Source organism: Glycine max, chromosome 13 (genome assembly GCF_000004515.6).
Source record: "Glycine max cultivar Williams 82 chromosome 13, Glycine_max_v4.0, whole genome shotgun sequence".
Taxonomy (NCBI): domain Eukaryota; kingdom Viridiplantae; phylum Streptophyta; class Magnoliopsida; order Fabales; family Fabaceae; genus Glycine; species Glycine max.
In genome coordinates, this window is record NC_038249.2 from 41,789,899 (window position 1) to 41,808,515 (window position 18,617).

At 29.0% G+C, this 18,617-nt stretch overlaps 1 protein-coding gene across 3 annotated transcripts; it reads right to left on the reverse strand.

Annotated features, from left to right (window-relative positions):
- Positions 1-928: 928 nt before the first annotated feature.
- Positions 929-5,387, reverse strand: LOC100777102 (ethylene-responsive transcription factor RAP2-7). Of its 3 annotated transcripts, XM_003541960.4 has the most exons (11): positions 5,009-5,358; positions 4,160-4,893; positions 3,964-3,989; positions 3,822-3,852; positions 3,603-3,690; positions 3,372-3,517; positions 3,006-3,050; positions 2,787-2,890; positions 2,549-2,673; positions 2,141-2,254; positions 929-1,521 (listed from the first exon to the last, which is right to left on the reverse strand). In XM_003541960.4, exons 2-11 carry the CDS (start codon positions 4,621-4,623, stop codon positions 1,234-1,236), a joined length of 1,431 nt encoding a protein of 476 aa, XP_003542008.1. In that variant the 5' UTR covers positions 4,624-4,893; positions 5,009-5,358; the 3' UTR covers positions 929-1,233. The 3 variants fall into 3 exon arrangements, with proteins under 3 accessions (XP_003542008.1, XP_040864445.1, XP_006595001.1); XM_041008511.1 differs by having other exon boundaries at positions 4,160-5,387; XM_006594938.3 differs by lacking the exon at positions 3,006-3,050 and having other exon boundaries at positions 5,009-5,357.
- Between the last annotated feature and the right edge of the window lie 13,230 nt (positions 5,388-18,617).

Sequence of the window (18,617 nt, forward strand, 5' to 3'; positions counted from 1 at the left end):
TCTTTTATCTACTTTCTGTTTAAAAAAATGTTGAAAATCATAAGAATTAATGTATAATGAGTGTATAAAGTAATTGTCGAAAAATATTTAAATTACAATTAATTATGGTTATAGTTAATTATTTAAAATAAATTTTCTGTTTGGATATATTAAGTAAAAAGTGATTTTAGGGTAACATATTTCATGTTAATTATTTAAAAAAAATATTTTTATAGTAAATTTTAATTAGGGGGAAAAGCTAAAAGAATTTGGTAAATTAATCATAATTTTCAAAATTCTACTTTTGAATTATGATGGAAAAAAATTACCATATAAGTATTTTCATCACTTCAATATTTTTACTGAATATATAAGATGTAATTTTAAAAAACAGCTATTTAAAAAATACTAGTTTTTAAAAAAAGTATGCACTAAACACACTGCTAATCTTTAGTAAAAAATGATTATCTAGATTAGTAAAAATTCTAAAATATAATGAGTATAAAAAAATCTAGCAATACACTTAATGGTAGTAACCAAAATCTAAATGACCACCAGGTAAAAAAATTGATATTAAAAAAATATAAAAACTAAATTTAGTGGGAGTGAAGTCATAACGAATATAGTAGAAAGAAATTGAGTCGGATTGTTCTTTTGAAAGACATCTCTTTTTTCTTTTCACTTTCTCTGTAGAATAAAAGAATTATCTGTATTTTTTCTTTTCTCCTCTGTTTTCTTTTATCACATCCAAACATTCCACGAGCAACAACAAAGTACCGAGCCCTAAAGCATGCAAACAGGAAAGAAAAAAAAAAGTTTTACTGTCGTTTTGAGAATTGAACTTCAGAACTTGTGTGGTGGGATTACCACTTACACTCCCAAATATCGTAGCAATATGTAAGACTTAGTCAAATCAAGTTGTGAAATATTCAATGAAAAATGCAACATATTTTGGTTTCCTCCCATTTTCAGGGTTGCATACACAAAGGCATATATTCACAAAATTGGTGGGTGAATACACGAATTCTGACAACTTGATACTAATTTTGATGAAAAAATAATCCTAAGAGAACTGGAGCACTCAAAAAGAGCTTTTTCCTTCATACATCATTTGTGCATAATGGTTTGTTAAACCAAGAAGTGCAATCAGATGTCGTATCTAAGTATACATCAATCAGTAACAGAATTATACGATGAGTTTTAAGCGCAAAAGGTTGTTTCGATTAACCATTTGTACTTGTATTACAAGATAGGCTAGGACGGTGGCTGCGGGGACTTCACCTCGTAATAGTTATAGAATTGAGGTGCGTTGCTACCTGGTGTGCTGGGTGAAGTGAAACAGAGGCTATGGGGAACTGAGTTGATGGATTTTGTTGGAAAGATGGCAGTTGATGGAAAAGTGGCTGAAATTGAGAATCCTGATGATGCTGCAGTAGAGAACGGTGGTACTGGGGTGTCAGTAACCTGGCCATGTGTTTGCCACGCCCAGTTGGGGTTTGGGACTCCTTTTGAAGGATCTGTGCCCATTCTCTCTGCTCTTTCCTGTCAAATATTTCAACAATATAATTAAATATCTTCCTATACAAGAAAACACGCCAATGGTGGTATCAAGTTGTATTGATGCACAATGTTAATGTTAATGCTACATCATCCCCCAGAATCACCTCCACACGAACTTGAAAAGGAATGTTGACCGAAATATTATCCTAATTCTGTCATGGACTCGTGGTCTTTGTCAATGAATTATTAGCCATATTCCAAATTCAGCTCATTACCAAGAATATATCTATGTATTAGAAGGACCTATTTATAGACTCACCACTTTAAGATCTATTTTTTTAACATATTTGGGAACAACTCATCATGTCAAAAAAGAGTAAGTGACATGGAACATCAAATATATACTAAATGGAGACAAATTCCCCGATAACTTAGATTGCACCAAAAGTTGATAAAGATCAGTATGTAAAGAGGATTCGCAGAGCATAAAACTCAACTTCGAATGTTATGTCAAAATCAAAAGCAAATTATCATGAATGCTTCATACAGAAGGACGCATTATATGAAGCATTTAGTAAAAACGGAAATTATCTTGAATGTTTATTTGAAGCATTTAGTAAAAAAAATAAGTAATCAGTTGTAACAGGCATTTGAAACTAACCAGATTGGGAAAGAAAGTGGAATATGCGGCATTCCACACAGAAGGACGCTCTTCAGTTACAACCAGTCTTTTCAAAGAAGGATCACCAATAACGGAATTAATATTAGTCTCCATCTGCAAACAAAGAGAACCCAACCTATCATGACCACTATTAAGACATCAATGTGAGGTAGTTACAATTACAAAACAATTCCAAAATCCACATGTTTCATAAAGATCAACAATGTCAAAGTAAAGTAAGTAGGCGGTAATTAGCTACAAGTGAACCCACAAAGGACAAAAGAACACTGCTTCCATTAAAAAATATGTCCAATAACTATCATCCATGACCTATGAAGAGTTATAATGTGATATAAACCTTTGCTTCCGTGCTTAAAGTAAATGAAGATGTAAAGTTTAATTATATACCATTGAACTTCTTCCAGGATGCATGTTGTAAGGGATGGACTGGAACTGAAGATGCCCCCTGTTTTCTTTGGGACCATGTCCTGGGGTCGCTATGCCCAGACTGAGGTCAAGGTCGTGACTGCCACCTGTGTTGAAGACAAATACAAACCTCATTTCACATTGAACATATTTCTTTTTAACACTGACAATCAATTGTAAATAAAATATATCTCTAGAGTATCATGCCATGAAGTACTACCTTCATTAATAGCTTCGGGTTTCATCTCGCTCTCATATGTACTTGGCTCAAAGTTAGTCACAGCCTCTCTTCCATTGCACTTGATAGCTGCCTTGTCATAAGCCCTGATTTCCAGAAAATCAAAAGGGAGACATATGTTGGTTGGAACCGTAAAGAGCTTTGATAATTCAGGGTAAAAAATTCAGTGCAGGTAGAATGAAATTCATGTATAATTAGGACCTTGCAGCTTCTACTTCGCTGTCGAATAGCCCAAGATATATATACCTGCACGAAAGCATTGCAATCTCTATAACAACAAAAACACCTCTGCCAACTGTTTCTGTGAAACAGGCATCCTAGACATGTTCCTCCAAACATGGAAAAAGCCAGAAGAGTAAAGACCCATTTGACTACCAAACCGAAAACAATTCGCTTTGAATTCGTACTTCAGTTGTACCAATAGGTATTGGTACAACTGAAATCAATAGGTACTTGAATTCGTACTAATATCTAATATCTCTAATAATTCGTACTAATATCTAATCCTATAAACATGACAAACCATAACATCAGTTATAGTTAACATAAAAAAAAGTAGGTCCTCACTTTTTCCCAAGGAATTGTCCCATTCGAGCTTCCCAACGGCCACATTTGTGAAGTGTCACTCCCCGGTATTTCGAACTCCCCCTTGAGAAACCGGAACTGTGGCGGCGGAGTATGTGCACGAACTCCTCCTTGGAAAGATTCTTCATCTGCCCATCATTAACAAACCAGTAAAAAACCAATCACAAGCTCCATCTAGATTCAAATTCACCAAAAGCTTATTCGTGTTCCAACCTGTTTTAGATCCTCCTCATAATCAACGAGATTAAAATTGATGTCAGCATCAAGTCCCCTGAATTTAATAGCAGCTCGATCATAGGCCCTAAATTTGAAATTTCCAAGTCAATTAAGGAAGATACCAATCAAACGAAGGACAGGTAACAGGTTTAATTGGTAAAAAAATAAAATAAAACTACGATAAAGAATATTTAAAATATGTCCAAAAAGTTTTACCTAGCAGCAGCATGAGCGGTGTCAAATCCACCTACAATGCCCAATACCAATCTAATAAAAAAACGCTAAAAATAGCAAATCGCAGAATAATAAATTCAAATATAAATGGAAACAATAATTAGTCAAAAATACAAATCCATACCCAAATAGACTTGTTTCCCGCAATCCCTACACCAAACAACAAATTAAGGTCAGATGCAATTCAATTCAACCATATGATTAACCAAATGCAAATTCCACAGAAAATTAAAATTCCTTCCAACAAAAACCTAATAAAAAAAGGCAAAATAGTGAAATATACAAGAAACGCTTGATTGAACAATGTGAAGTGAACAAACCAGATATGCGATTCCCATCTTCCGGTTCTTCGGTAGAAGGTGACTCCTCTGTACTGAGAGCTCCGAGACCGTGGACCTCTCCTACTCTTCTTCACCTTAGGCTGTGGCTGAACCTGTACCACCTTCACCTCCCCGTGTTGTTGATCTAGTGAGAGATCCATCAAACTCTTCCTCGCCTGAAACAACGACGTCGAACTCTGCCCCTGCCAATTCTCCGAGCTCACCGGAAACAGCTCCTTCGTCGCCGCGGCAACGACGTCATTCGCGGCTTCCACCTTAAGGATTCCGAAATTGAAGGTGAACACGTCGCCGGCGCGTGTGGAGCACGAGTCCTCGTTGCTCGACCCCTCCGCATTCACGATGGAGGAATTCGAAGTTCCCGACGAAGCTTCAGGAAACTTGTCCAACAGCACCAGCAACTCGTCGTTCTGAGTCGACTCGGCAGTCAGATTAAGATCCAACATCGCGTTTAATCTTCTTCTAGCAATTTTTCAACTCAGATATTCTTTTTTTGTTGTTGTTATCACTTATGCGCTTTATTATTATTAATCCGAACTAATACATACAGTAAACTAATATTGCTTCGACGTCACCGGAGATTCTCTTCGAGCGATGGTTCCAATCGAAAGAAACAATCAGTTATTACGCGTAAAATGTAACCAAAACAGTTGAAGATGCAATATCGGAAGTTGTGGTGATGGAATGAGAAAGAGCTTGTTCGAAGAACAAGGAAACTGCGCGGAATAGAAGCAAAGAGAGGGAAAAAATAATTAGAAGATACTCCGGTAACCGTGGTTACGCCGGAGAAGTTGTCCGGCGACCGAGAAGGAAGAAGAGAAGGAAACTCACAGAAGGAAGTGTGTGAAGGAAGCTTCTCGAGGTTTGGTAGTTGCATTTGATGATTTCAGAACCGGAGGGAATATAAACATCGGGCACTACCGGATTCCATGACACCGGAGAAAGAAAGAGAGATGTGAGAGGATCCAAAAGGAACATAAAGTGCAGACCCAATTTATGAGATGATGGAATATATAAACATTTTCTCTCTCATGGTTCCAACTTCGAACCGGTTGGTACGGTCACCGGTCAAGGGAAGGAGTTTATTATTTTATTTTGTTACACAGTGGAGTTGTGGTCTCATCGACGGAAACAGCCGTCCACCATTAACCGCTGAGTTTCTTGTTATGGGGAGGGAGCTATAAGGGCGTTTTTGGTAGGAATGAATGATGATATGCTGATATTTTTACAAACGAGACAAATGTACTAAAAACAAGTACATAGAAGAGAGGATCAGAAAAAATTAAAATTAAAATACCGCAATAGTTACATTTAGAGAAAGAGAGTGAATATATATTATAAAGATGCAAGCTATTATTCAAAAAAATTAATTTAAGATTCAAAAGTTTGCTCGAAAAGTTGATAGCGAAATTTTTTTAAATTAATTTATTAAATTATAAATATGTAATAAAATTAACTGTTAAAATAATTAAAAATATAAAACAACATGTTTAAAAAATTTGAATAAATATTTATATATATATATATATATATGTATATAATAAGTTAAAAATATGTGTTATAAAAAAATATTATTTCAAATAACGTTTTAAGTCATGGGCTTGATTGAAATTTTAGTTTGATAAGTATCACAAATGTACAAATTTCGTTTCTTAATTTCTATTATGTAAGTTACATCTTTTAAATATTATAAATGTATAATTATGGTTTCTATAGCCGTACCATGATATTGTGCATTATGCTAAATTGTACCTAAATCCAAAGAATTTTGAAGTAATTTGGCAGTTTTAGTATAAGGTCATAAAGTGCAAACTGTACAAAACGGGTTTATATATGAAATGAGCATAAAATTGAACAAAAATGGAATTATTTAAAAATTAACTAACTAAATTGGAAACATTAAAACGTAAATTAAAATAAAATCATTTTAAAAGCATCATCGTCATATCATAAATCCATTCAACATTAATGGAAAAACATCGTCACTATATTGGACATTCTTGTTAATATTTTTGACATTGTGGATGAATATGACCAAAATGATTTATTTATAAATTGAAAATTTTAAAATATAAATGATCAAATTGAAAAAACACGAAAACGTAACAAAATGTATTTTTAGTCCAAAATGTTACTAACACACGTTTATTTTGTTCAAATTATCTATTTATTTTGTTCAAATTATCTATTTATTTTATTCTTTTGGCACCGGTTGGAACCGTCATTTATTTCTTTAATAGCATGAGTTGTTATGTGATTGACCTCCATGAGTTAATGGCCCAACACTTTGGGTCACTTCATTTCTTGTCATTAAAGACAATTTACTGTTAAAAAATAAGGATTTTAAAACCTAAAAGGGAGACCTGATAATGAAGCTGATGAACTAGTATACCCACTTTTTGCCAGACACAAATAAGAATTGTTACTAATAATTATATTCACGTGATCTCTTGTCATTTTAATAAACTAATAATCGATAAGAAGTTATATATATATATATATACTTCAAATTGATATAATTTCAATACAAAAAGAAAAAAATTAAATATATTTTTAATCCTTCAGATTTAGATATTGCTTTAAATTTGAAAAAAAAATACTTTTGATCCCTCTTTGATAATATTATGTTCATGATTTTATAATTTGTAACAGTTTTTAACCACTAAAATTTATTTTTTAATTTATTTATAAAAATTAATTTTTTTAAAATTTTAAACCATTAACGTATTTTAGTTGTATGATTTGATGACCATTTTTTACATATTCTTAAGATTTTAAAGAAGAAAAATAAAAACATCAATGTAGAATTCTTATGAGTTTTTATATATTCTGGTGATTTTAAATTTACAAATCATTTTAAAGAAACTAAATTAAAAAATCATTTTTGATGATGAAAAATTATCATAAATTATGACACCATTAACACAAAGGATGAGATGGATTAAAAGCAGTTTTTCAAAAAAATTAGAGGGATTAAAAAAATAATTTTATATAAGTAAAATTTAAGTAGATACAAAATTTTCCATTAAATATAAGTAAAATAATAAATAAATAATTCAAATGAAAGGGTATATTGTCAATATAAAAGAAGAGAATGTAGACCTAGGATTTAATGTAAATTTTAAAAGCCGATATATATGGCTATAGGCCTATAGTTTTGAAAAACATGTATAAATATATTTGATGTAATATTCAATCCATTATAAATATTAAAGAAAATTATTCTATTATCATGCATGTTTAAACACGTCATTTCGAAAAGTTTGTCTGTTGAACACATTAGTTTTAAAATTCAAATTCTGGCAATAATATGACAATATATACGAATTGATAGTCGTGTAAATAATTCTATTAAAAATAAATTAAAGTTTTATAAATTTGATACATATAAAAAAACACTTTTCTGTATGACAAAATACCTGCTGCAGTATCTGCATAAAATTATAAAAAAGAACACAACAAACACCAAATAATAGGAAAGAAGAAAAAACTGATAATAAGAATTCATACAATTAATAATAATGTCAATAATTTTGGGATATCTGAGAAGCCCTATTATAGTTTCACACATGCCTGTCTCTACCTGTCTTTTCCGTTTTTGCATTAGACAAGACATTTTTTTTATCTCATGGATGGAAAATTTTCAAATGGTTAGTTAATTTATCTCAACTGTCATACCTATCATTATCTTTCAATCATATGGTTTAGATGAGTTACTATTATGTTTCACATGGTACTATTGGTAATTAAGTCATGAGACTATATATACTAGCAATAGGTAAATCTTTTGGATGAGCTTTCGTACGGGCATCAATAATAATAAAAAGAGACCTTTTATTATATATAAACCTACGCGAAGGAACTGATTCGAAAATTAATGAGTGTTTTATGAATTAGCAACTAAAAATTGGAAAGGAAGTGATATGAAAATGAGTGATTTGTGAACAAGCCAGCTAGGGACAGGAAAACTTAATATGTAGGAGCTGAAAAGGAGTGATTTAGAAACGAATAGACTGGAAAAAAATGATATTTCTCTCTTCTAACTAAGGTGATAATAAACTAGTCTTTATGGGCTTGTCTATTGTCTTCAGTAATAATAATAGAAATAAATGAATATAAAATAATGATATTTGTTAATTTACATATGTAGGAGATAGAGTCTGTCTATTAGATTTTTTACACTGTTACTATATGGTGTTTTTCTCTTCTTGATAAGTGATGAAAGTGATTCTAATAATAAATTACTGCATTGTTTGTTGCTAAGGATGTATGAAGTATTTATATCATTTAGATGCTAAAAGATTAAAATTTCATTATTACTTACAATAAATAAATGTGTTTCTCTATAACCATATATTTAGAGCTGGAGGCCTGGAGTGCTCTTTAGTGTGTTAGGTACGGAGTGCTTTTGATGTATTTAAAGGGGTGGGTTGATTCATTTTCCTTATGAGCTCACATTATGTGAGCAATCTCTATGGTTTTGTATTTTTTTTTCTTGTGTCAGACCCAACATATCTTATGTTTAGTTTCTCTCTTTGATAATATTATGTTTTGTCTTTTTTCAAAAATAAAAAAATACTTTCATATTTAAGTGGTATAAAAAAGTAAATTAATCCTTTAACCAGAATTTTGAAAAAATAAACGAAAAATAATTAAATTAATGGAGAAAGAAAAAACTGTGTATGTGAATTGTATTGTTAATAAAGTATTAATATATTACTATAGTATTATAAATAAAATTTTGAAAAACTAAATCATTTAATTTAACTCAAGTTATTTTCAATTAGATTGAATTAAATTGAACTTAACCTTATATTTAAATTGATGCAAACTCAACCGTAATGTTCAGATTAAATAATGTTTTACCTAAAATCTTGATCTTGATCCAAATTAACTAAACTGTTAAACAAGATTAAAAGAAAAAAAAGAGTCTCAGAATACAAAATGGCGTTAACAATTCATAGGGATTACTTGAAGAACATGAACTTATACTTACGCCACTCGTGCAGGAGGCATACAATTGCATTGAACAATAATCACATATCATTTGAGAATAATTTACACTCACCTTAGGATGAGGTTTATTAAACTTGTATTTCTTTTTTAAAATTGTATTTCTTTTATCTTTCTTCAACAATTACTATTACTAATGTAGTTAATTTTTTGTGAAATTTTCTAAGAATCCCCATCAATCTTGTGATAGAAACTCACTCCATACTTGAACATGCATCAATTTTATTCTAGGGTTTGCAAAAATTTTAAATCACTCTCAAACTCACTCCAATTGCTACATTTGATTTCCATTAGTATTACACAACTCCAATAATACTTTTTTTGCTATTTCACTTGTATTGCACTTATCCTGTCATTATATTATAACAGTAAGAAGAAATAGTCTTTTGACTAAGACATTTTGTCAAATATCCTAGCACTTGAGAAAAAAAAAACATTGAAAAACTCTTCACAAAACATGTCATTTTTCATTTCATTTGGGAAAGAAAACACAATATCAACACCCAATAGAAACCATACCCAAAAAATAATGTGCTTTCATAACTCCCAAAAAAGGTCATCTACACCACTGTAAACACACAAATTAAGAAGCACTTGAAGAAGGAAATACAGACATCATAAAAAAAAAATAATAATAAAGAAGAGGAGGGGTACTACAATAATAGAGATATAGACAGCAAATAAACCTTTAATGACCCACTGAAACGCACGCTCAAATTTTTTATGGCCAAAACGTTTTCAGGTTGTTGATTTAATGAACTTCCCTTTTAATCGGTTCTACGAGGAAGGACACAAGTGTCCAAATATTTCATCAAACAAGTATACGATGCACGTGACACAATTTTTTTTTTTTATCGAATTTATCTATATGACAACACAGGGTAGAAGGTAATGAACTTTAAAAAATTATGAAATATTTTTGTAGGATAAAAATAAAAAGGAAGTGTGAATGTAATAAACGTTACCCCAAAAGAAAACAAGTGCAGTTTACTTATCTTTTAATATGTTCACACCCACACAAACAAAAATTAATATATTTGTTTGAGCTCCATCGTTAAGCTCGAGCAAAATGGACGCATCAAATCTAAACAGTGCTAACAAATTACAAAGAAATCCTCGGAACAGAGCGCCACTTGATTAATCAAATAATAGTAATTAAAAAAAACTAAAAAAACAAGATTTAATCGTCGCAATTGTTTACCCACAAAACCCATGGGTATTCATATTATTAAATATAAACAATGTGGAGTATTGTCTAAACATATGCATCACTTTTCATATTATTTAAAATATTTTTTTATTCAGATAATACTCCTATTGTTTCGAAATAATTTTGAAATTATTTCGAAGTGCGTCACTTTTCACATTTCATATTATTAAAATTAAAAAATATATTAAATTAAAATGTAATAGAATATTTCTTTCACGTTAAAGGAGTTTTAATCCAATTTGAAAGATGAGTTTGATTTTGCCTGAAACGCACTATAAACAATCCCGCAAAATGTTTAAAACAAAATATATCCTTTAAACAGGATCAAAGTCCAAACATTGTCTTAGATTTATTGATTTTGAGGTTTTACTAATATCTAATATCAGTATTAAAAGTTTATTTTAAATAATTAAAATATAAAAAGTATTTGTTATTTTATTTTTACATGTTTAAAATTAATTTTGAAAAAAAAACTATATTTGTTTGCAACTCTACATCTGTTTGTAACATTTCAGGCACGTGCAAATTACCGTTTGTGGAAATAACATATGTAAACCTGTTTGGATGTGTTGGCAGAGGATTCTATAGCTATCATGATTGGGGTCAATGGGTCATTCCAATTCGTAGACGAATAAAATCAGAGCAATCTTTAACTTTTTACCCAGTTGAAACGGACATGCGCAAATGCTAACCAGTTTGTAAGTTTTGCTTTATATTATTCACACTTGACTGCGTTGCAAATTCACTACGATTATTATTATTATATGAATAAGTAATTCCTAATTAATGTAGTATTATTAAGAATTCAAGTTCAGTAAGTAACTCTGTTTGAAAAATACTACAATTAATAAATAGTATTAATGGAATTTTAATTTTTGTAGTTTTGGGAGAGTGGAAGGGTGAAGTATGACCTATTAATACTTTATGATATGATAGAATAAAGTATTGTAAGTTGTATTGTCTAATCTTGGAACAAAACAATGGTTGAAAGCTGCGTGTGGGCCTCACCATGGTTTCATGAACTTTCCTCTTGAGCAAGGACGTAATATGGCCAAACAAAGGAGCACCTAACAACAGCTACTTGGCATTTGCCCTTTGGCAGAGGCAATAAATGGTTAAGGAGTAAGGACAAGGCGACATAAAAAAGAGAGAGAATATGAGGGAAATAACAATCTTTTGTTAGTCGCATAATTAAATACTTCTTCTTAGGGTAATCCTCCAATCTTAGAACCTTTTGGAAAACATTGTTTTCCAATTCGGGTAACTTAACTATTATAGCATTATGAGCTAACCCCACCAATCTGATTTGCCATTTTGAACCGGTTATATCCGGTTTTGCGGAAGAAAAAATCGTGCCCTTTTGAGTTTGTCTCCCAACCAATTATCGAGAACCACGTGTCATCCTTTCCTACACCCATTCCTTATCTCTATGCCTCCCTTCCCTCCCCTTTTTTGGTTATCCCAACTGTTCATATAGCTGTGTCTTCCTAGTTCCTACCAACATGCTCTAATCGAGCTGTGAAATCATTGAATTTTTCTATATTACAAGAAAATTATAAATTAGAAACTCATTGCTAGTACTGGAAAATTTAGATTGTATGTACGAGAATTTAGGGTTGATTTTCATTGTCATCATATTATATAAAAAATTTTAAAAAAATTAGAAACAGAAAAAAAAGACAATGGCAAAATCAAAGTCGGCTTAATGATAAAGTAGTTAAAATTAATATTTTAGGCTCATTAATAAAAATGTATTTATTATTATTTTTTATAAAGTAATATATATATTGACAAAAAGATTCAATATATAGTTCTTTTATTTTTATTTTTTAAAATTTGTTTCAGGTCTCTTTCACCATTGACATTGGGCAAAATAACATTGCTAACAATAAAATGCTTGTATAAGTTCTTTGATTAAAAGGTCAAAACGTAATTAAAATCACATTTTTACGTAGTATATGCGGTGTTTGTTGATTCCTTGTGAATATTCTTCATAGTTTGTTACTACTACGAAATCTGAAAGTTTGAATATTTTGAATGAACTCTGCAAACAGAGTTTTATCATTGCAATTACGGTCGTTTAAAAATTTGCATTAAACAATAACCAAATAAATAAATTTCAGTCTTTAATCATTAATTGGTTTTTGTAGTTTGACTTGAAAAATCGTTTTAAGGTTTAGGTGAAAAGAGTGGTTGATCAAATTTTCAGCCTTTCAGGCCTGTAATGTATGGCAGAGTTAGTAGAAACAGCGAGATAATTCATCCCATGTAGATGTAGTATTATAATATTATATAGTCACCAATGATGTGTATCAAGGGGTTTAATAAGTAAAAGAAATTAGTTTCTCTGTCGTGAATTACAATTTAAATTTCCACTGAAAAGTACTTGTATTTAGTATCTGAACGCATTCAAAAAAACTGAAAAAAAAATATAAGAGGAAAAAAAAAGTAACCACCAATAATGTGTGTGGTAATGGTGTTAGAGGAGTTGAACTTGAAAGGAGAGTGCGTGGTTAATTAGAAAAATCCTGACTCGTTTTTTTTTTTTTTTTGGTGAACAATTATTGACTTGTTTGGTGCAAAAGTGGAGATTTGCGATAAATACAATTCCTTATTTATAAAGTAAGAAAAATGTGGACAAATGAATGACATTAAAAAAATGGGCCCTTGTCCATTTGCTCCAAGTTGCGTCTTGGACGTACAAACATGTAATATAATATTACAAGTATTTTTATATTTTTATTAAAAAATTATTTTAATATCTCTACAATAAAAATTGACATAGATCATCGGAATAAAATTTTAACTTTCATAAAAAAATATACCCTAAAAATGAATAAAACATCGATATATTTTAATATTATTCAATAATTAATATTAAATTTTCATTTTAATAATTAACTGTATTGTATAAATTATAAAAAAGGAATAAAAAAAACATATATCTTTATTGGTTTGGGATGGGTGGTGGTGGCCCCTCTTTTGAGACAAGAAACCTCGGTTAGCCACTTCTTCTTCCCTTGTCTGCGAGGCATTGTTGGCCTCCGTTCCAATACAACAAAGTACAAACACTTGTTTTCAATGTTTTGCTTGGCTCACTCATCACCCTAGTGTGGTGCTACTGCTTCTCTGCACGTTCTCACAAGAACCACATGCAACAATATATATCAATCAGGGTTGAATAATAAGTTGCATCAATTCTTATACTTCTTTATGAATTTAATGTACATGCCAGTCTTTATCTTGTCATATGATTTAATATAAATTATCTTATAAATTATTTTAAGATAATTATTTTAAAAATTAATAAACGTATTATATATGACGAATTATGATTGTATAAATATATAAAATTTTGTATATTCTTATTGCATAACATTTTTTTTCTTTATTTATATAATAAAGTTTTTTTTATTCATGAGAATTAAAGTTAAAGATAATATTAAAAATTTATAATAATTCATATATTATATTCAACCAATAACTAAACCCTTGACTTAATTAAGCTTAATTGTATATTTTATCTCTAATTTTTTATTTTATAATAAATTTTATCCCAACAAAATAATTACACATATTTTTTCTTTTAACTTCTTTTAAAAGTTATAAATTTTACCTTGCGTTAAACTGAAATGACATGGTGACATAATCGTACCTTTAACCATCAATTCTTTATCCTTTTTCCAAATGTTACGCTAGATTTTTTTCATTTTTTTAAAAATTAATATATTTTTTAATTTTATCCTCAATTTTTATGTTTCTGTCAACATGCCACGTCAACTCAATAAGTTTTGCAAATTTTCTTAAAATGTTAGTTAAAGGTAAAATTAGTCAACTTAAATTATTGAGAGTAAATTTCATAAAAACTAAAAAGTTAAAAATAAATGTTGCAATTAAGCCTAATAAAAAAATATATAATATATTTTATTAACTTAAATGTTAGATTATAAGTGTATACATCATTAATTTGTTAATTTTTTTATAAGTCAATATATCTAACTATAATTGACTTAATGGTGGGTCAGATATTGTACGTTTAACAATATTATGATTTTTTTATGGATCCTACTAACTAATACCCTTAATCTACTGGCTAAAGAATTCGACATTTTATTTATTTATTTATTGAAATTCAGTTGAAGAATGAATTGGAAATTAATAAAAAGTTACTAGTAATATTTTTTGACAAAATAGTATATTTTAATTTTCTTAACCAACATATTTAAGACATTGGATAGTATTTATCAACTTAATATTACTTTAGTAAGTCGCATGAACTCGTATTGATTATTTTTCACTGCTTACAATGATTTGGTTCTAAACAATTACTTAATTTAAAGTTTTAATATTTTTCTAAAATATTATCATTAATCTTTAGATCTATCTAAACATATGAAATTCCGTATTAATTATAAATAATATATTTTTGAAGAATACTAATTTATATAAAAATATAATAAGTATTTTAATTTTAATATGAAATATTACTTTTAGATAAAATCGAGTATCACGATTAACGAGTGGTGTTGATTTTTTTATTACATATAATATTATTGTCGCACATATTTATGACGTCCATTTCCAACATATATAGTGATTGATTGGTTACGCACATTCTGTATAGACACGATTCTAATAACTACGGCTATATGTTGCATAAACACGTGATGCCTCGCCCTTGAGCTGTACCTTAAATGTTGTCCTGTAATCTATTAATGTAATTCATACAAGATCAAGTCAGATTTCCGAAGGTGGTATTAGTTCACCAAATCACATCCCTATATTGCAGGGTACTACTTTCTTATATCCAGATTTCTGTGTGTGAAAAGTTTGCTTTTTACATTAATAAAAATTAGGAAAGAAATAATGTTTTAGTCATAATGTAAGAGAAGCCTTTAAATTTGAAGAATACTCATTGGAAAAACTTATATTTACATCACTTAAAAGAGATCAGTGAGAGTTTAAATGTGTGGTATATTAGATGGAAAAATTATCTTATTTTATTCTATCAATCTCTTTAGAGTTGTGTGTATTTTATTAGAGGCTATTTTTTTCACCAAAATCAATTATTAAATAAGATTATTGTGAGTAATAAATTTTATCTTAATATTTAATGTAATTACTTATTTAAACCTTTAATTTGAGACCATGTGCTTAGTAGTTGAATTTATGTTTGGTAAAAATTACACATTAAATCACCTATTTAATCTCTAATATTTTAAGGAATAACCCTTTTTATCCATAAATATGATTATCTTATTAATAGTTTTTATAATAAATAAAATATATATACATAAATAAGTAACACATTTCAAAGTAATCATATATTTTTTATATTTAAAAAAAATATTTTTACTTGTTTCTTATATATATATATATATATATATAAAGGGATATTGTAAAGATCATGATGAGTCTAAGATAGGCTCTATCGTGGAACAATGTAGAAAACTTCTTCTTTCAAATAAAATTTTCGATTTAGTTTTTCTAAAAAGACAAATTAATGGTGTTGCCAATACTTTGATGAAAGTGACATTATCTCTACCTAGTTTCTGAGTTTTTTATATGTTATTCCTTATATTGAAACTTTGATTATTAATGAAATTCAATAAGTATCTTTTCTTAAAAAAAAAACAAATATTATACAATATTCTTGTAACTCAATGTCTCAATCTATTAAGTGTATGTTTGATTTCTTGTTAAAAATAAACACACGTTCCAATATAAATTTAATAACTAAAAGTAAAATGAATATACAAATAAAAGTCATGATGTATTGAAAAAAACACTTTTGTCTTCAATATAATTTTGCAACCCCAAAGATACTCAGAATTTGCCAGAGATGAAAGTAATTTGACGAATAATAATTGGCCTTCCATATTACTAGTACAAGTTTTTAACGTGCACGAATACAATATGGTTTAAATCGATTAAAAATAAGTGACAGAATTGAATAATGCTAAACAACGTTAGGTTTTCTTTTGCTTTTGGATGTGTACCTTGTCGGCAAGATGTACGAGGTTTAAGCATAGGGAGACGTGGAGGCTTCTTCTCCATTCATGGAAAAGCATTTTTTTCAATATCTTATTAGGTTGTTTCGTCAAACTTTTCCATTTTCGCATTATTTTAATTAAAATTATTCCTATTATTTTATTCTCGTTTTCCACTTTAATACGCAGGTAGGGTACTTGCCTATTTTAGTTGAATAGTTTATTCTCTTTACGTAACCCAATTATTGGTTTAAGAGTCATATTGTTTATGTGCTTGGACTGTTACTTATAGTATAATAATTGATTGATTGATTTCCATTTGTGTGTGCTTTGTGCCCTGCAATGCAATTGCAAAGAGGAGGAGAAGATAAGGCGCAGTCACTGTCAAGGACATATGGCATTATATATTTAGGATTTAGATTCAATATACATACCCAGTTTCCCTTATATGTTACTGTTATTTTTAGTGTCGGATTATGTTTTTTTTTTTAATTTATAAATACATGTTTCAGTTAGATTATTTTATATTTTATATTTTTAAGAGAATTTTTAAAATAAAATTATTTTGTAAAAAAAATAAAAGAAGATTTTTTTTTACAACTTATTATTTTCTTATAATTTAAATAAATGTAAACATTGTTGTTTGTTTCTAAAAGGAAGGGTGGTCGCGGCCGGTGGGGCTGGGCGGCTATCTAGCTAAGGCACCGAAGCATTTTATTTAAAACACTAAAAATTGAATGTGCCTTCTCAAGAATTTCAGTTAATTTTATTTAGATTTAAATATTTTTTTATTCATTTAATTTTGGATCAGTTTTAGTTTTGGTCTCCTAATTAAAAAAATTATTTTCTCCTGAAAAGGGTATAATTATAAAATAGAAGGGCATTATAAGGTCTAATTAAGATTCATTCGTTTTATCTTCGTAGATATTTTATCGTATTTATTATAGTTTTTTTTAGCAATAAACGGGATCGGGCTTCTCTTGATTAGAAAAGAATAAACAAACTGTTGTCTCAAATTTGTGATTCATTAAAACTAAAACAATTAACGGTTTCATAAAGAGTGATGTTAAAGATATATAAATCAATAATATATTAAAAATAAGCTTTATATTCCTAATATAAAGATATTTTTATATCTTTGACATAGCTCCTAAAGATTAGGAGTTATCTTAAAATTTAATTCTATGTGTTTAATTTTTCTCTTATTAATTACTCCATTATTATCTATCCACCTCACTCCACCCATCTAAATAATAAGGTTTGCTTACAAAGTCGACTGTATCCTAAACAAGAGAACTTGATTATTCTTTACACGTGACAACTAGCCAGCTGACCTTCATAAATATCATTATTTGCCCGAACCTAACAAACTACATGCAAGTTGCCACCACTTTAAATGTTATTTTAGTTATATCCAACTATAAAGTGAAACAAGTAACGTTGATAGAACAAATAGCTAGAAAACTAGAGCAGATTTTTTTAAAGGTAGAGAAAAAAAAATAAAAGGTTATTTTAAAAAAAATACGTATTTAAAGGTGTTGTTCTTTAAGTGTTAGTGACATTATTTTTCAATTTTTAAAATTAAAGTTTCACATCAATAAATTTCATTAATGCTTATTATTGTCTTTTAATGGAGAAATTATTAACATAAAACTCTAACTTAAATTAGAATATGACACTGCAAGCACTTGAGGTCATGTTCGAACTTGTTATTAATTTTAAATGTTGCGTTAAAATTTTTAAAATTTCACATCAACATATTGTTGTTCTACAGTGTCAAACATAATTTAATACACACAAAATTAATTGAGGGAAGATTGAAAATGGTAACGACTTTGTCATCTCAAATTTCAAGATATGTTTATGTTTGGTAAATGTAAGGTATAAATTTATTTTTCTAATATAAGTCATATTGTTCGACTGTTAAAAAAAACTAAAAAATGCATAACCCATCAAGTCAACCAGATCATTGGTTCGTGATCAAATCACACTGAGTTGAATTGAGTTATATTCAAAACTGATTGATAACTGTAAAATCTGAGCTAAAGATAATCATTTTTGGCTAATAATGATAATAAATTATTCACTTTATTATTGTTTTTAATGAAATAATGAAGAAATTAACATTTGTGTAATTTTTTATTAGTAGAAGTCAAAAAAAGAAGAATTGAAGTGCTTTAGAGAAAAATTTATGAAAAATGAGGAAGAAAAAACATTGAAGAAGAGT